The 17,190-nt window shown below is 43.7% G+C and overlaps 1 protein-coding gene across 3 annotated transcripts in view; it reads left to right on the forward strand.

The window, feature by feature from the left end:
* The window catches only part of DNAI1 (dynein axonemal intermediate chain 1), a 138,714-nt gene that overhangs the window by 56,359 nt on the left and 65,165 nt on the right, over positions 1-17,190 (forward strand). For all 3 annotated transcript variants that reach the window (XR_014687447.1, XM_084505063.1, XM_084505064.1), the window contains exon 13: positions 7,416-7,663. Coding sequence is in view for 2 of the 3 variants with exons in the window: in XM_084505063.1 (XP_084361189.1) it covers positions 7,416-7,663 (248 nt within the window). In the remaining variant the exon portion in view is untranslated. The remainder of the gene's footprint in view (positions 1-7,415; positions 7,664-17,190) is intronic.

Below are 17,190 nucleotides of genomic sequence, written 5' to 3' on the forward strand. Positions count from 1 at the left end.
GTTGCACTATTACTATTTGCATTGCAAAACCAAACCCTTATGAGTATCTTTTTTAAAGAAGCAATTTTTAAAAGTAATTTTAGTGCCTTCTAAACCTAAAACGCAAAGTCCTCTCTGATCAGAACGAGAGAAGTCTGGTATTATTTGGAGCATTGCAACCTCAGCCCAATAGCATATTCCTTTTCTTTCTAACACTCACCTGCTCTCCTTCGTGTGAAGCAGGGGAGAGCCAAGCTGCAAGTCAAACACTCCTGCTATTTTTGGGAAAGTGCTGCGTCTTTTCATCCTGTTCTCCCCTGTTCTTGTTTGCCTCTGAGCCTCTGCTATAGCAAGCAGTGACAAACAGTGCGTTTCTCCAGGTGTTTCCTACATCTTTAGTTTTTGTTGTCCCAGATGACTGCAGCATCTTTTGTATTACTTTGCCAGACGGTATTTTAGGATAAGATGCAAACATTTGTGACAGCTTATTTCCATACAGGCTGTTTTTATCTATCGGTCTGTGCTTCTGAAGTGTGTGTCTTGCCTCTGACATGTGTGGAGCCTGCAGCAGTTATTAGGACTGTGGCACGGCCTCAGGTTGTGTATAAATTACAGCCTGCCTCGTCACCTGTCAATTTTGTCTTTTCCAAAATGTCCAAAAGATGTCAAAATCCTGTTTTTTCTCACTTCTCCCCAAACTGCAAGTTCTGTGGTGCCTAAGCAGAGCCACAGCTGTTTAACGTTAACGCAGTCAAGAGTACCAGGAATTTGTCCAGTGGCTGGGGAGAGGTGTCAGGCAGAATGATAAATGTGACATTCAGACATCTGAATAAACCACAATGATCTGTGATTTGCCTACGCTGGACTGATGGGATTGCTCTGAGCTTGCAGAGTTTGCTGCTGACTGGAGGGCGTATGCTCATCCCTGGGGCTGCGAAATGCCCAGCTCAGCACCAGAGGTCTCAGCAGCAGGATTCAACTTCCACTGACAGATGTCAGGAAATAAACGCCAGTGGAGATGCCAGCTGAGACAGTGTCTCAGAGGGAGTGCTGTCGAGATCAGTGGTGGCCCTGCAGCTAGGCATTATTTTTGTTGGTCCTCTGGATGGAAATATAAACTCACAACAGATGAAATGTGTGACTGATGAAAAGGCAGGTGGAGTTGTAAATCACGCTGTGAACCGGGCTGTTGTACAGAGTGATTAATCTTGTTGTAAATTGGAATTATAAAAACCAAATGCATTTTAATGCAGCCAAATATAACATTATATCTCTCTAAACAAGGAGGAGTGCTGTGTCTTGGAAGGCAACAACTCTAAGAAAATAAAAAAATAAAGTAGGCTTTTGTGGACAAGCAATAAATTTGAGTTCCCAGTGTGATATTTTGGCAGAGGGTGAACATGATCTTGGAGTGCAAACAGGGACTTCTGGGTGGCAGCAGAGAGATGGTTTAAGCATGAGCGAGGCTGATACTGGAATATTAAGTTTGATTCTGGAGCCGGTGTATTTCAGAGGATGCAGAAATACCTGTAGGTAGTTGGTAAAGAGCCCCAGGCTGATTCAAGTGTCGCAGAAGATACCTTAAAGGTGGAGAGAGAACAATGTCCGGTTAAAATCCTGGCTGCAAGTGAATTTTGCCTCAGCAGCATAAGTCCTAGCTATGTTATGTCCTCCACATATCTGTGGAAAATTTCTTAATATTCTACATTTCTCCACATCTGCTGAGAAGTGGCTTTGCAGCTGTGAGGGCAGTGCCTGTGACTGGTGTGGCAAAGCTTGTGATGGTTCCCAGCCTTTTGCTGAGCTCCGTGCCAGGCTGGTGAAAATAAATAGGATTTTTGAGTTCAGGCTGTGAAGGTTATCAAAAACATGCTGAAAGGAGACTAGCATTCAGTTTTCAAGTATCTTAAGGAAGAGAAAGTGCCAGATATGAAAGAAGTCTTTCATCCAACGGAGATAAGCGAAGAATTAATAGTGATAAGCCAGACAAGGCCAATAAGGAGTTAGGTGCAACTTTTTAATCACTCAGAGTGATCAAGCATTCAAACAAACTACGAAATGAAACAATGGCCTCTCTGTCTCTTGAGATCTTCAAGTGAAGAATGCACGTACCAGCCAAAACCCAGCTACAGGGTTCAGAGCAGGATATACCTGTAACATCTGTGAGCTGTGAAATAGAGAAGGCCAAGCTTTCTGGCCCTGAGCTACAAAGTAATGAATTCTCAAAACATTTCCTTTTCTGGGAAGGGACTGTTTAGGTGGTTTGGTGTTAGTCTTTTCCCTGCCCACAGTGTGGTTCCCCGCTGGATCCACAGTGATCAGGGTTTGTATCAACACAGCCATATACTCGAGTACTTGTGGACTCTCTAAGCACTAGAAACAAAATGGGCACCAGTGAATCCAGTTTAAATCTCTTGGGGATCCTGGGATGGGTCCACCTTGAGCAGAGCCCTGTGAAGTCCTGGTTCTGCACCCTGTTCTTCCAGCTTGCTGTAATGTCTTGGACAGTCCCTCGCCTTTCTCTTTCCCTTGGCTGTAAGAAGCAGTGCTGCAGATGCTTGCTCGAAGCACTCTGAAGTGCTATAAAACTTCCAGTTATTATTGTTAGTCCTCACAAGCCTTTGAAAACACATTCAACACATGTCCAAACTCTCTGAGCTCTTTGGAAAGATTTGTTCTTTTCTGATTTTTCTCAACTTTTGGCATGCAGCGAAGCTTGGAGTGCCAGCCGTTTCCTTTCTTACGGCGTGCCCATTCTGCGACCGCAGGGAAGTGTGGAGTTGGCAGAGCTATTTCAGTAAGCGAGGAGAGAGTCTTGCTGAAGCAGCACACGCTCACCCAGCATGTTCCACAGCGGGGTAGATGAGCCTGTGCTCAGTGCCACGCTGCACAGGTTTTGCTCACTGAGAGAGAAAAAAAAATGTATTGAGAATTCATTAATTTGTGTCTTGCTCTGTCATCTGTGCCATGCAGGCTGTAGCACAGGCATATGATTAGCCTGTGCACAGGGTTTTACAGAACTGAGTATTAATTATAATTTGCTTGCAGACATTTGCTGGCCTGCAGATAACATTTTTTGTCCTCTACCCTTTAAATATTTGAAAGGTGAGTAAACAGCTGAGCCACTTCTTTGGGTACCCTAACTTTTGTTGTTGAAACTGATCTCTTCTCCCTGGAGGAGATCACGTAACCGGGTGTAAAGCACAGCCAGCCCCTTCCCTTTGCTGCTCAGAAATACAAGCCTAAAGGAGAGAGCCCCAGCCTGCAAGCTCATCAAAGTGTGGGCATATCTAGGAAAGGAATGTAGATGTGCTTGTGCAGCTGTGATGCTCAGAACCAAGCAGCTGTTCACAGCCATGCTTCTCCTTCTTGCTTCCTTTTTTAGATGGGCTATTGGAGGAGAAAGGATGGGTTTTAGTAGTGGTGTTTCCTTTTAGGATGGTAATTTCTCAGTCCAAGCCATATCAGTGAGACAGCTGGTGGTCTTGATTGAAAAAAGACATGTATCATAGGATCTAAGATGTGAGGCTGTAGCGTTTGGGCTTCTAAATGCTCCAGAGAGAGGATAATTTGCCAGTCTATGACATAATAATCTATAGCACTAGCTTCTTGGGTGGTAAAAATCTCGACACTGACTTGTGACCATTGAGAGTTCCCACTCTGAGATTTACTACATGTATATGGGATTTACCCTGAGCATTGTAACTGACACTGGCTTCTAACTTGAGGATACTGTTGAGCTGAGCTTCCAGGTTTCGCCACCAAGCATTTTGTAAGAAATGGAGGAAAAACACACATGCCTTATGGACTTTTTGTGAAGCAAGCACGAAAGATGAAGCAAATCAAAAATTTCCATCCAACAACCAAAGTATTTTGATCTGATATCAAATATGTATTTAAATGCTTTTAAATTAATCTAAGAAAAATGTAAATGAATAATCTGTTAAAACAAGCACTAAGTAAATATCAAAGTGAAATATTTAAATGCTTTTCTTTTTTTTTTTTGTTTTGCATGAGGTACTTGGTGATACTGCAATGATATTCCAAGGTACTGTGCTCCCATTAATATTTTTTTTGAAAAGGCTTTATGTTGAATCTGCTCAGCTCTGTATGGAAATACAGACAAATGTTTTAGACAGCAGTGATAGTTGGTTTGAAACCTGCGTCTGATTGCATGTGATACTTACAGGCTCAGTTCTCCAGGTTGAGACCAGTAATAATGCTATTGCATCTTACATTAGCAAAGCTTCTCTTCCCATATACACTTGTTATGTGTCAGGGTTTGAAATGTAACCTCTGCTCAGATGAACACTGAGGATCCTCACCACATACAGCTCTTCCTCATTACAGCAAGAGTCTGCTCAATCCTCTTTTTGCTGTACAGCCTTGCATCTCCCTGCACTAGAGAAGAAAATCTCCTGCTGGCATGCTTGTCAAAATAACTGTCTAGTGTCTCTAGTGTCTCCAGCCCTTGTATAACAGAAAAAGAGCCACATTTCAATTTGTGCTTTGTGGGTCTGCATGGGGCAGATGGTCTCGGCTCTTCCAGTGCATCCTGGTGCATCCGTGCAGCGCAGTGCAGCTGCCTCAGCTCTGATGTTGCTGCTTTCAGCTCCAGCAGTGGTGCAGCCGCTGCCAGCTTTGGGTCTGTGCCCTTGGCTTTGCCATGTGCTCTGTGTTCTTCTACCATTGTTTCAGTGAGCTACCTGTGTCCTCAGAGACAGACCACACAAGATTTGGGGCACACTGCAGTGCTCTGCTAGGTTTTGCTGAAAAACACAGGCCTTTTTGGTGAAAAGCCTATGCTTTAAAGCCATATCACAGATGTGCTGCTCTGGGTTATTGTTCCCTTCCATTCTGTAGTATGGAATATCACTAATGAAAGATGGCTATTTTTTTCCATTTGTCAAAGAACATGTAGGTATGTTACAGCCTAGGACTCTGGGTGAGATTTCACCCTTAATTGAAATAGATTTGTATGCCTGCTCTCTCAGAAGGTTATTGTTTTACTGGGATTTATGTGCCATGCTTCAGTGTTAATTGTGGATTATTCTCTTCACTTTGCCTTTCATCAGACATAAGCTGTACATTAGCAACCACATTATGCAGACTTATGTGCAGTATTCACACACTGTGAGTTTTAACCCACATCCGCTGTATTTCATAACATACAGGAGGCAATAGGTGGGATTCAACTCTGGGATTAAGATGAGTTTAACAGTCAGTGGAGGCTTGGCTATTACAGTCACTGGAGCACAGACAGTAAATCAGCAGACAAAATATAGGAATCTTCTCAAAGGTGGGTTTTCTGCGTTTAGGGGGAATTAGATTGATTTATCTCTATGGATCACAATGGGAGTTTAGCTTCTGAGTGCTCAGACAGACAGCCGCAGGTAGACCTGCATTTGGGTGTCTTAATCTGCAAACTGAATCCCATGTTTCACTCTGTTAGGTCTTGTTCTTGGGACCTTGCTTTTCCATTCAGGCTAAACTCCATGGAGGCTTGCTGATGCTGCTATTTTTCCTAATTAAATGCCTGCTCCCTCATTTGAAGAATGTAGCTGGCCTGTGACACTGCCAGACCAGCAAAGAAACACATCCAGAAATCAATTCGGATCTTTGGTGGGCTGATTCACCCTCTGAAGATGTGTCTCTGAGCTGTCTGTGCAGAGAGCATGGGCGACAGCCATCTGAAGCCCCTCAGTTCAGTGCCAACAGAGAGAAAACAAATGTGTGCCATAGACTTTTTGTAAACATGCCTGGCTGGCTGTTCAGCACACTCCAGGAGAAATGAGCATGTGAATCAGCTCGAGTTCAAAAGTTATCTAATGGATTTGACTTTCTAGTCCATTCTGATGTGAGTCATTCCTGGTAGGTCATTTCCACAGCCTTTCCAAGTGTTTTTGCTGCTGGGGAGGGGAGGGATTCATCCTTATCAGGACCAGACCTCAGCCTAATACCAGTTCAATGATATTACCTGGCTTAGAACGAAGACAGTTCTGTGAATTCTAAGGACAGGACAAACCTCTGATGGAGAAAACATGTTCATTTCCTTTCAACTAGAATTCTAAGAATAAGCTGCTCTCTCTTCCAAAAAAATGTGTTAATAATATTATTTGGGTTCAAATATATTTAAAGCGATGCCAGTATTGAAATCTCACCTTTCTGCAAAATATTTCTTTTCCCTGTTTCACCCCAGTGTACAGAAGGACCTGTGAAAAGGAGTGCTGCATACTTGGAAAGCTAGACCATTTCCACCTTCCAAATACAAAGCAGCACTAGTTGTTTTATTGATGTGCGGGTTGCTTTCCTAATTCTTTGGATGTTGTATGTGGCCCTGATAAATTTGAGGCAAGTAACATCTGCACCTGTGTGCTGATTTGGGATCAGCCTGCTGCCAAGGAAAGTTCTCTGAAGTTAGTGTTATCATGGGGGTACACATTTACCAAGTCCTTATCCTGCAGGTTGGTCAAAATGTCAGGCAGGGCAAGAAGCACTTTTAAAAGGAAATAACTGCTCTGGAAATAAGATGCATAGTAGGTACTTAAATCACAGAAAACCATAAATCTGTTTCCCATATACTATGTACCAGACGGCATTTGACAGGAAAAAAAGTGTTTGGAGAGATAGCTAGGATGCCCTCAGAGTGAGCACTGTGTTGATAGATTAGGAAAGCTCCTCCTTTGCTTCTGGAGAGCTTATCTACATCAACAGCTTTTCTTCCCCTTTAAATGAATTTGGAAATTGTTTTTAAGACGAGCAAAAAGCTTGAGAATTGCAGAGGACAGTCAGGACATAAGAAAAAAAATAAGAAAAAAGAAATAGTCCTATTGAGAATAGGGAGAGCTAATTTCAGGCAGCACTAAGAGGTGAAAGTAAGCAGAAAAAAAGAGGAGGGGGAAGTTTTAGAAAGAGAGAGCTTCTATGCCAGACAAAGAGGAGATGTTAGACATAAGCTGAAAATAAAGCTGCAGTGACTTCTGCATTGTACAGTTATGTGCAATGGCAGTGGAAATGATGCTTTACAGATACTTCAGTGAAATGCTTTTCATTGAAGAAAGAGGGGAGGCTTTAATATCAAATACTCCCAATGTGTGCAATATTAATGAAATTCAAGCATAAAGAAAGAAGTGTCCAGGAGGTTCAGATACACTTTTTTTTCCAAGGCTCTTAAGTCTCCTCCTAGAAATAAACTGCTAAAACAGTAGTTCTTCTGCATACACATGTTGCCCCCACATACCTGACATATCAATGAAGAAAAGGTTGTTTAGATGCGGGCACCCCACCTTGACCATTTAGTCCTGTGATTGATGTCTTTCCCCGATAGCCTTGCATTCAGGTTGATTTTAGGCATAGGTGAGTGCTCTCAAATCATATATTGCAATAGCTAAGAATCTTAGAAACTGATTTAACAGCAGAAACTCCTTCTTGTTTAGATGACTTCATGAAGCAGAGCCATGGCATGCTCCTGCTCTACACCATGAAGAACCCCTCCTTCCCGGAGTATGTCTTCAGCAGTGAGAGTGGCATCATGTGCCTGGACATCCACAATGACCACCCCTACCTCGTGGCAGTGGGCTTCTATGACGGCAACGTGGCCATCTACAACCTGAAGAAGGCAACCTCCCAGCCCAGCTACAAGAGTAGCGCTAAGTCAGGAAAGCACACGGATCCAGTGTGGCAGGTGAGGGTGCTCCTCTTTTCCTCTAACTGGACTTTTAGTTGGGCTGAGTTCAGGTACAGCAGGAAGAAAGTGCTGTATGGGCAGAGATGTTGGTTTAATACATGTGTTAGTGATTGACACTTATTTCAAGCTAATTTTGAAATATGCAGGAAAGCAAAGAAATTGCAAGAATTCTTGGTCTTCAACAGAGATTAAATGTGAGCAAAACTTTCTTTCAAGAATTATTTTTCTTAAGTCTTAATTATTATAAGTGATTTCTGTTTTGGGAGGAATTGATGTCCTCTTTATAACACCATGCAATGCCATTTATGTTCCAAATACAAAACCAAAGGGTAGCAAGTAATGAGCAGAATGTAAAACAGCATATCAGCCCTAAAAGAGAACTATCTTGGGCACAACAAACCCAGGGAGAGCTGTCTGTGGAACTGGCTGTCACTGAGATTCAAAACACCCTATCCTGTGGTTGATCTTGAAGTTTTCTAGTGAATTAAGAATTGTGATGTGCAGGTAATGCTCTTAAAGTAATGTCTCTTAAAATGCCTCCATGCGTCTGTCACAGAAAGCCTCCAGGGAGACGATATTGTAAAGGACTGAGCAAAATATGTTGCTACATCCAGCTAGCTTTTTAATTATGTCTACAGGGTAACCTGAGTTAAGATTGAAGCACTGTATGTGCTTCTGATCTCATTCATAGCAGTAAAATTGTGGCAGCACAGCTTTTAACATGGTCTGTGTGATCCTGCTGAGGGGCAGTGATATGTGTTTGGTTTGCTAGCTTGAACTTAGAGGTACTGCTGCCAAAGCTATTGCTGTAAACTGATTTAGGCTTTCTTGCCTAATTCAGTCATACTTCTATGCACGTTGTACTTTGGCACGTCACGTGTGGTTTGTCCCCCAGATGTGGCTCCTTGTTATTGCATCTTGCAGTCAAAATCTGAGAAATCAAGGGATCCTGATGGGACTGCAGATGAATGTGGCACTTGCCAAGAGCAGGACCAGTGCTTGCTATAAACAGAGAGGTTATGCAAATGTAACATTTCAGAGAACACCTGAATTTTATATTTGCTGCTTGTCTGGCCAAAGCTTTTCCCCTAGCAAACATTTGTAGTTTTTCTTACAGGTTTACATGGTACCGCAGGAGAGGGTTGTTATCATCGTACAATGTATCATGCACTCACACACAAAAACTACCATTACACATGCAAATCCCAGAGGGCAGAGAACTCCAAGCTCCTCCTGTTTCCTTTAGGGTTCCAGTAAAAAACAAACAACAACAACAACAACAAACACAACAACAAACTGTCAATATAGTTAAGTTGTACATGCAGCTTTTTATGACCTTGCTGCAGCATCCTACAGGTGGTCACAGTTGTTACTGTACACTGGAGATGCCAGAATCACAGAGCATTTGTGATTTGTTCCCCAGATAATATTGGGAAGGACAGAGTATGCTTAAAGTGGCCTTATCCATACAGAGCAGAAGCAGATACACTCTGCAGCCTGTAAGGGGCTTTTAGAAGTAGGTTTATGTGTAGCTCTTGACAGCAATGTGGCTGTCACAGGGGTGAAAAACATTATTAGGCACTCAAGGGAGATAGCTCTGCAGAGGAAAGAAGCTACCTCATGGGTATGGACAGATGTAGGTATGAGTAGCCTGTAGTTCCCATTTGTTTGTTTTATTTCCAAAGGTCGAGTGCTGAGAATCATTATCCTTATTTTTCCTCCACAGTAAAGTACCTGTATTTTTAGTAAACTTTAGGGTTTCTTACTTACCATGCCATAAAACTGAGTGAGCAGAAGTAGTAATAAGTTGATCACACAGCTTTCAGGAAAAGCGCTTGTACATCTGTTGGAAAGATCTGAACTGCAGGTATTTGTCAACATCAAGCAAAAAGTTTAGAAAGGGTTTTCTCTCATTTTGATGGGAGAAAATTAGACTTGAAGGATGATTTGTTATGTTGAGACACTAGATAGTTTTTCCTCATTCAACATTTAATGGTTCTAGAAAGTGATGTCTCGTTTTCCAGATTTGGTTTAAAGATGTGCTGTTCTCTCCCACCAGCACCCCAACTAGTCTGAAGCCTGTTCTTTGTCTAGACTACCCCGTGCAGTCCTCACTTACATAGAGACTGCAAGCCCATGACTTTGAAGACCAATCAGAAAAGTAACAAAGCTCTCCTGAACAATTAAGAGCCTTTGTTCTCTGGGCTGCCTGGCTCCTTCCTTTTCAAACAATGCAGCCCTTTCACAGTGGAAGCAAAATGGAAAGTGAGTAAAACAGCCCGACAGCTCTTTTCTTTTCCATTTCATCTTCACTAACTTAGTAATATCTCAGTAAGTTTGCATAAAACAATGCCATTGTAACATATCCCATTATTAAGAACAAAATAATATAAAATTTCTGATTCTTTCACCTAAGAGTGAGTTCATCTGCCTATTACTGGTTCCTGTATCTTTAAACAGCATAGCAATGGCTTCTGATGGATTTGACAAGTGTCTTCCATGTATTAAGCCCTACTGCAGTATAAATAAGGGAAAGTTCTGGTTTGTTTTAAATTAGACATTTCTCACTCCTTACTACCAATGGATTAAATTCTAAAGTCAGAACTCCAAAAAAGGAAAAGAGAGGAACAAATGAGCACATGGACATGCAAATGTATATGCATGCAGCACAGTGTGCCTAATACAGCCACCAAAGCCTTAGGTCTTACAGGAACATAGAATTGGAAATATTCTCACAGGTCAGTAAATTAAGAACTCTGCCTTGGCAAACACCTGCTTAAAAGAGTCAGCTCCTGGGAAACTGTGCTAAACCTGCCGTGTTCTGCTGGGCAAAAGCCTTTGTGAGGTTAGGCTAAATCCCACCTTAATTGAAATAATGCTCTAAGTGATAAGCAAAAGCTTCACACCCATCATCTCTGATCGTCATCATTTTAGGAAGAAATCTCTTCACTCGGAGGCTGGTGAGGCCCTGTCCCAGGCTGCCCAGAGGAGCTGTGGCTGCCCCATCCCTGGCAGTGCCCAAGGCCAGGCTGGATGGGGCTTTGGGCAGCCTGGGCTGGGAGGAAAGTGTCCCTGCCCACGGCAGGGGACTGGAATTAGATGGTCTTTAAAGTCCATTCCAACCCAAACCACTCTTTGATTCGTTCTATGATCTCTACCACTGAGTACTCCTAGAAAGCAAGTCCCTGGACAGGGTGTCTGCTTCAGGCAGTGGCTGAGTCCCGGAGCTTGGCTCTGGCTGTTAACCAGGGTGGCCAAAGTGGTACAACTTGACTAGACTTGGGCATGTGGAGCCCACAAGAGCAATCTCTTGAGAGAGGCTCTCAGCACAGAGGCCCCCTCTCTTTGTCAGTCTTTGAGCTATGTTTTTATTTTTCTCCTGTCTTTTAAAAAATGAGTATTATGATTAGTCTTTATAGCTGAGAACAGTGCTTTTTTTCCTATTCTTTATCCCTGGAATGTGTGAAATATTTTAGATTTGAAGCGTTGGGAAGCTGGAGCAGTTCAGAAACAGGGATTGGTAATAAGCTGTCGCCTGTGTGAAAGTTTTTCTTCTGTTCAGTCTCTCTTTTAAAACACTTCTTATTCAACAGATTTGTTTCCACCGTGTGCTTCTAGTCCACTTCACAACAAAACAAGGACTTTCTTTCTGCTTGCTGCTGGGATTAGTACAGTGACAGTACTGCTGCAGGGGATTGGATTTTTTTTTCACTTGCACACCGTCAGAATTGCTAACTGAATTCCCAGTGCAGAGTGTTGACCCTAAGATCTGCAAAAGGAGTATTTCTTTTGGCCGTGCTTAGAGGAAATCTCAGCTGTGGCAAGCTTGCCCATGTGCACAGCTTGGTTTGGAACTGCTATGGAGAGATCACTGGTCAGAAAAACAACTTGGTTCATTGTTAACTTACTGAACCTGATCTTGCCTGCCTGGGAGCTGACACCATGGAGCTTCAGATGGCATCCTGAAAGAATTATTTTCTTCCTTCTGTTCATGCACAGGAGGAGAAAGGGCTGGCTGCTGCTCACTAACTCTTCACCAAATGCTACTCAGGTTAAATATGATGCTCATGCTTAAGACCAAAAGGGCAAGGAAGCATGGTAATAGTCTGCAAACTGCCAAAGGAAACCGGGGGCAGTGCCAGCTTGTACATTAGTTTCCCATTTGAATATGTGGAAGTCCCATCTCAAAAGTAAACCACATAAAATACACCTGAGACTCTCTTACAGTAATTTGCCCTGCAATTTTTTGATCTCTTCTCCAGCTCTACTTTCTGTGTTGAAATCTAAGTCCTTAAATAACTCTACAGTGAATCTTGGCAGTTCATGAAGTCACACCAGACTCACCTGATGGGGTCTTGGTTTGCTGATGGAAGTAAATGAGTTCAGTTTCAGAGACCCTTTAAAGTCAGCACAACCTGCTGTTCTCCACCCCACTCCATGCTGCTGGAAAAAATTCTTCACTCAGAGAGTGGTGAGGCCCTGTCCCAGGCTGCCCAGAGGAGCTGTGGCTGCCCCATCCCTGGCAGTGCTCAAGGCCAGGCTGGATGGGGCTTTGGGCAGCCTGGGCTGGGGGGAGGTGTCCCTGCCCATGGCAGGGGGGTGGAATTAGATGGTCTTTAAAGTCCCTTCCAACCCAAACCACTCAGTGATTCTATGATTCTATGAAGCTGATTGTGTTCACTGCACGTAGGAGAAAAAAAAAAAGCATTTTATTCATAATTTCCTGTCAAACCACCACACTGTTTCATTTCTGATGATGGCCACTCTCCTAAATCTGTCATCTGCAGTCAGACAAACAGCTTTTGCAGCTTGCTTTGCTTCGTAGATGTTAGTGCTTCACATAATATTTTGTTCATTTGGCTTCAGGCAAACAAAGAGTTTGATGCAACGAAAACAAAACAAAAAGAAAAGACAGAAGGTTGCTATCAAGGTCAGAATAAAGATCAGCTGTCTCATAACAGGCTTGACTCCCTTCCTTCTGCCTTCACTGCTAAGGAGCACAAAATGGGTGTTTGCTGGGGACAGTTCAGTGATAAAGCCTCATTCAACTCCATAAGAATACTGTTAGGGAATAACTTCAGAGGAGAAAGAGAAATTTGGAGAAGAAAGGAGAGCAGTGGAAACCTGACACCAAGGTGGCTGGACAGGAGACAGGGATGAGGAGAATCAGTCTTGAGAGCTGGCAAGTGGGAGAATGTGGCCCGAAGGGATAATACAGCAGAAACCTGCAGACAAGGATGGTTCAGCACCAAACCTCTAGGGTAATAAAGCCAGTCGCATCTTGTAGTGGGTCAGTGCAATGTCTGTACAGAAGACCTTCATCACCACCTCAGGCTTTCTCCTACTTTTCTCCTGCTGCCAGCCCTGTCTTGCATTCCTGGCCCAGTGCAAGCAAGGCAAAAAGCCTTATTCACCTCTTACATCCCAAGAGTAAAGCAGGATGCTGTACCCTCACCTAAGAGTCAATACTTCACTTCAGTCTTTCAGTACAAGCACAGAAGAACAGAGGTGTGGGAAGAGCATCCATGGGCCAGCCAGGGGGTATTTGGGGCCCAGAGAACTCTATCGGACACACACTTCCCTGCTGGGGCAGTCCTACTGCCAGCAGTGAGCTCCGAGTCCAGGGACAGGCTGCTGCAGCATCAGCTGTGCTGGTCGGTCGAGGATTTGCCACTGTGCTCCTTGCTGCAGCACCGCGAGGCACGTCGTGGCTCTCAAACACCTGTCCTGTGTTTGCTCCCTTGTCCCCTCCTGGAGGGAAGTGTGGGCAGGAAGGGCTGTGCTTGGGAAGGGCCAGATGCTTGCTGTAGAAAATGGGGTAAAGAACAGCAGCTTTCTGGTCGTCCTCAGTTGCTGGTTGCTCACTGCAAAATCAAAACCCAGGTGGAGGATACTCTGTCTCCCACACAGTCAAGTTTCTCTGCTGTCGGGGAAAGCTCTGATGGGCTGCACGAGCCTATCCTGAAGCTTTAGGCTCATTTAGGCATGGTGGAGGTGGTGGAAAGTGCAAGGCACTACTGTGGCAGAAATGCTGGATAAAATCTTTTGCTTCGTGTTTGTACCTTGTTGAAAACATTTTAATGCTTTTTGAGCCACTTTAAAGTTAGAAAAGGTAAGTGTCTAAATGTTTCTTCCGAAGTATCTTTGACAATAATGGACAAAATCACTGTTCTTTTAACTTCAGTATTGTATTTTTTGAGATGGTATCAGGCTGTACCTTTTGGATATTCAGTTTCTGTAACTGGCTATTTTATAACTGTGCCTTGGGTATGGATTCTTGCAGGTTAGAATTTCTCTTGCAAAAGCACTGAAACCCTCCCTTGCAGATCACGTAGCGTTTATCTGAAAAGGTGTTTTTTTTTCCACTTTGATGCTGCTTTTCCCTCTGTACTTTATACAGATGCTCAACTTATTTTCTGCCTTCTGCTCTCACTGCTGCTTGCTTAATAGATTCTTCTCTAGGTATTGTTCTTCTCTCTCCCAGTCCTTTTAGTTGAGATCCAAACCTTCTTACTGTGGATTTTCAGGTTGTTTGTAAGCAAAGTCTATGTAGTTTTATTTGCCTTTTAGTTGTACTGATGCTTGTTCGTTGAGAAACCTTCACTCATAAAATTTGAGAGTCACTTGTAAAATGTAAGTCTTTAGACCTTGGGATGTTGGAATGTGTTAGCCCACGCTTTCAAAGGGCAGAGAAGTTGTAATGCATTTGTTTGATTGCTTAGATCTTTGAATCCTGCTCTGCTACTTCAGAGCAGTCACAAAAGTTAACTAAATATTTAACAGAAACCAGGAAGCTGTGTTGGATCTTTGTGGAAAAAATGTGTTTCTGCACTGGCCTGTAAAATGTGACTGCTGATTGCTGGATCCTCAAAATAGATGGAGCAAGCAGCCAGTGCGGATGGCTCTTACCGGCACTGATGCAGCCTGTGAACAGCAGCGTGCTTCTCCGAGGAAGATGAAATAGTGATGAGGGAGTGATAAGGGCAGAGCTAAACGCAAGCTGAGCAGGATGGTGCAAGCGAAGCCACCCAGCTGTATAGCGGGATGTGGGGAGCAGGGGCAGCCACAGCTTCCACCCTTCTCCTGCCACCGTGGTGAGCTCAGTGGTCGGGGATGCTCAGCACCGGGCAGGTCCTGGGGCCAGCTCTCCCCGTCCCTGCTGCGAGCCTGCTCGGCCCTGCGATGACGGGAGCCTTCTGTCAGGCACATTACAGATGCTGTCTCCGATTTAGCAGCATCATACAGCTTGGGGATTTGGATGCGAGCCTGCCTGTTGTGTGTCTGCTGTCCCTGAGCATGGAGCGGGGAACTTCTTATTTTGTCTGTAAATTGGAAATCTTGCTCAATGAGCACAGTCAGAATTGAAACCGGGAGCTGTGAATTGCAATTGGTTAAATACCCCTGAGCTTTGCTGGCCTCTGGCACCCATCATTCAGCTGCATGCTGTGTGTGACATGGGAGCACCACCATTGACAGGACAAACAGGAGAGAGTCTAATGGCTGGGTCCTTGCTCCTCAGCTGTTAACATACCAGCCTAATAAATACAGAGGGAAGTGCTGTGAGAGGAATAAGGAAGCAGATTCCTGGTGAAATGCTGTACAAAGCAGAGCATCCGACTCCCAGCAGGAGGAAAACAAACTGAAAGTAGGGCCAGCCCTTATCCAGTGCTATTTATAACCGAGCTCTGCTTCCTCCAGATAAATCTGAGTCTCTGAAGCATGAGCAATGTACAAGCCCCAGGCTGGGCCTTTGCCCTGTATCAGCGTTACTCCCATGGCCATGCTCTCTGCTCAGCTTCGTGCTGCGTCCCTCCCTCTATCACTGAATGTGCTCTTTGATAGGAGAGGTTTCTCTGCCCTCTTTCTGCATCCCAAGTTAATGTGTGGTGTTTGAAGGTGCTGGTGCAGTGGATCTGATTCCTCACTCCTGTCACAGCTTGGGGCTGTGAGTCCCAGGATGATGCTATCGAGGTGGGAGGCAGTTGATCTAGCTATGGGAGAGAAGTGATTTTCCGAAGAGGAGTGTTTTTGGGGTTAAATGTGAAATGGGAGTTTATTTTACAAGGAGTCTACAGTGCTGATAAACATATCTGAATGTTTTCCTTCAGCTATCAGGAAGCTTTCAAGGACTTTGGGTGAAAAAAACAACCAGGAAGGCTTGTAGTAAAGCTTGTAAGTAGCCATATGCTGCCTGAATGACAAGGGGCATTTATAAATTTATTAGATGAGAACTTTCTGCTATTGCCTGTAGCAAGAGGAACGATCTTGCACCGGAGAAACCTGTTGTTTGCTTGTACCCATGAAAAAGCCATCAGCCAGCATTCCTGTGGTGCAGGTGACTGATAACCTGTGGATATGAGCTGCTCTGGGAGCACCCAGGCACTCCTGTGCTGTGCCTTCCCTTCCAGGATGCTTTGAGATGCTTTGGGTTTGCAGAGCAGTAGACTGAGGGGTTCTTCCTTGGTGAGGATGGGGTCCTGCCAGGCTAGCTGCTGTGGATGATGCCTGACTTCTTCATAGGTGAAGCAGCTGCCTTCATTTCAGTACCTATCTACTGTTACCAAGCCTTTAAGCCACCCTGACCCTCCTAACTGGCACAGGAAAGCTGTGTTACACAAAAAGATGGTAGCAAAAGTCAGGAGATATCTGATTAGATCCTGACTTCTGCTTCAGATAGAATGGCAGGGAGTACCTTAGGCCAGAATTGCTCACTAAAGATATAAGAAAGATGAAAGGAGCCCAAACTAGACTGGAAGGTATCAGGATCTTTGAACATTTTGACATTCATTGGCCATCTAAACTATTTCCTCTCTAATGCACTCAGTACACCCGAGTGTTTAAATATTGCCGGCTCACCTTTAGGAGGAGGTAGTCATTGCAGACCTTATCTCTTTAATGGCTTCTATCCTGAGGGCTAGTTTACATCCTAAGCACTCTGAGCTTATCCGTTCTGTGTCATTACATGATTTTACAGTAAAACTTCAACATATTTTTCTACAAAGGACAGAATAACACTAAAAACCCTCCTTTACTTAGCAGCTCCCTTATCTCTAGTTTGCTGTCATAGCTGGAAACATTTGCATTTAAAAGAAAATCCAGATTCTAAGATAGGAACATTTGTCATTGGATTTATTTTTAAGTGTTTATATATATGTATGTAAATCAAAGTAATTTTTATTTATATCTCTCCATCAGCTTTTACTCAAACTCAGAAGACTTGTCTGCTATACAAAGCAGTCTCGTCTATTGCAGTGAATGAAGCAGTCACAGTGCGGTTGGATTTGACACGCAGTAAACTCATGAGAGCTGAGACTGAATTTCAAATCAGACTGAACCTTCATTTCTGGAACAGAGAAACTGTTCCTGAGTCACTAAAATGAGAAGTGGCACAAGCCAGTATGGCATCACAGATATTACGATACCATTCCTGAAGTGCTTTCTTCAAACTGAGATTAAGTAGCCTAGCAGTCTTTACCAGTACTGACAGAGTGAGGTCATTACCTGGAAAGTCTTACATGTAACAC

This window comes from Aythya ferina (assembly GCF_964211825.1).
Source record: "Aythya ferina genome assembly, chromosome: Z".
In the NCBI taxonomy this organism is placed as follows: domain Eukaryota; kingdom Metazoa; phylum Chordata; class Aves; order Anseriformes; family Anatidae; genus Aythya; species Aythya ferina.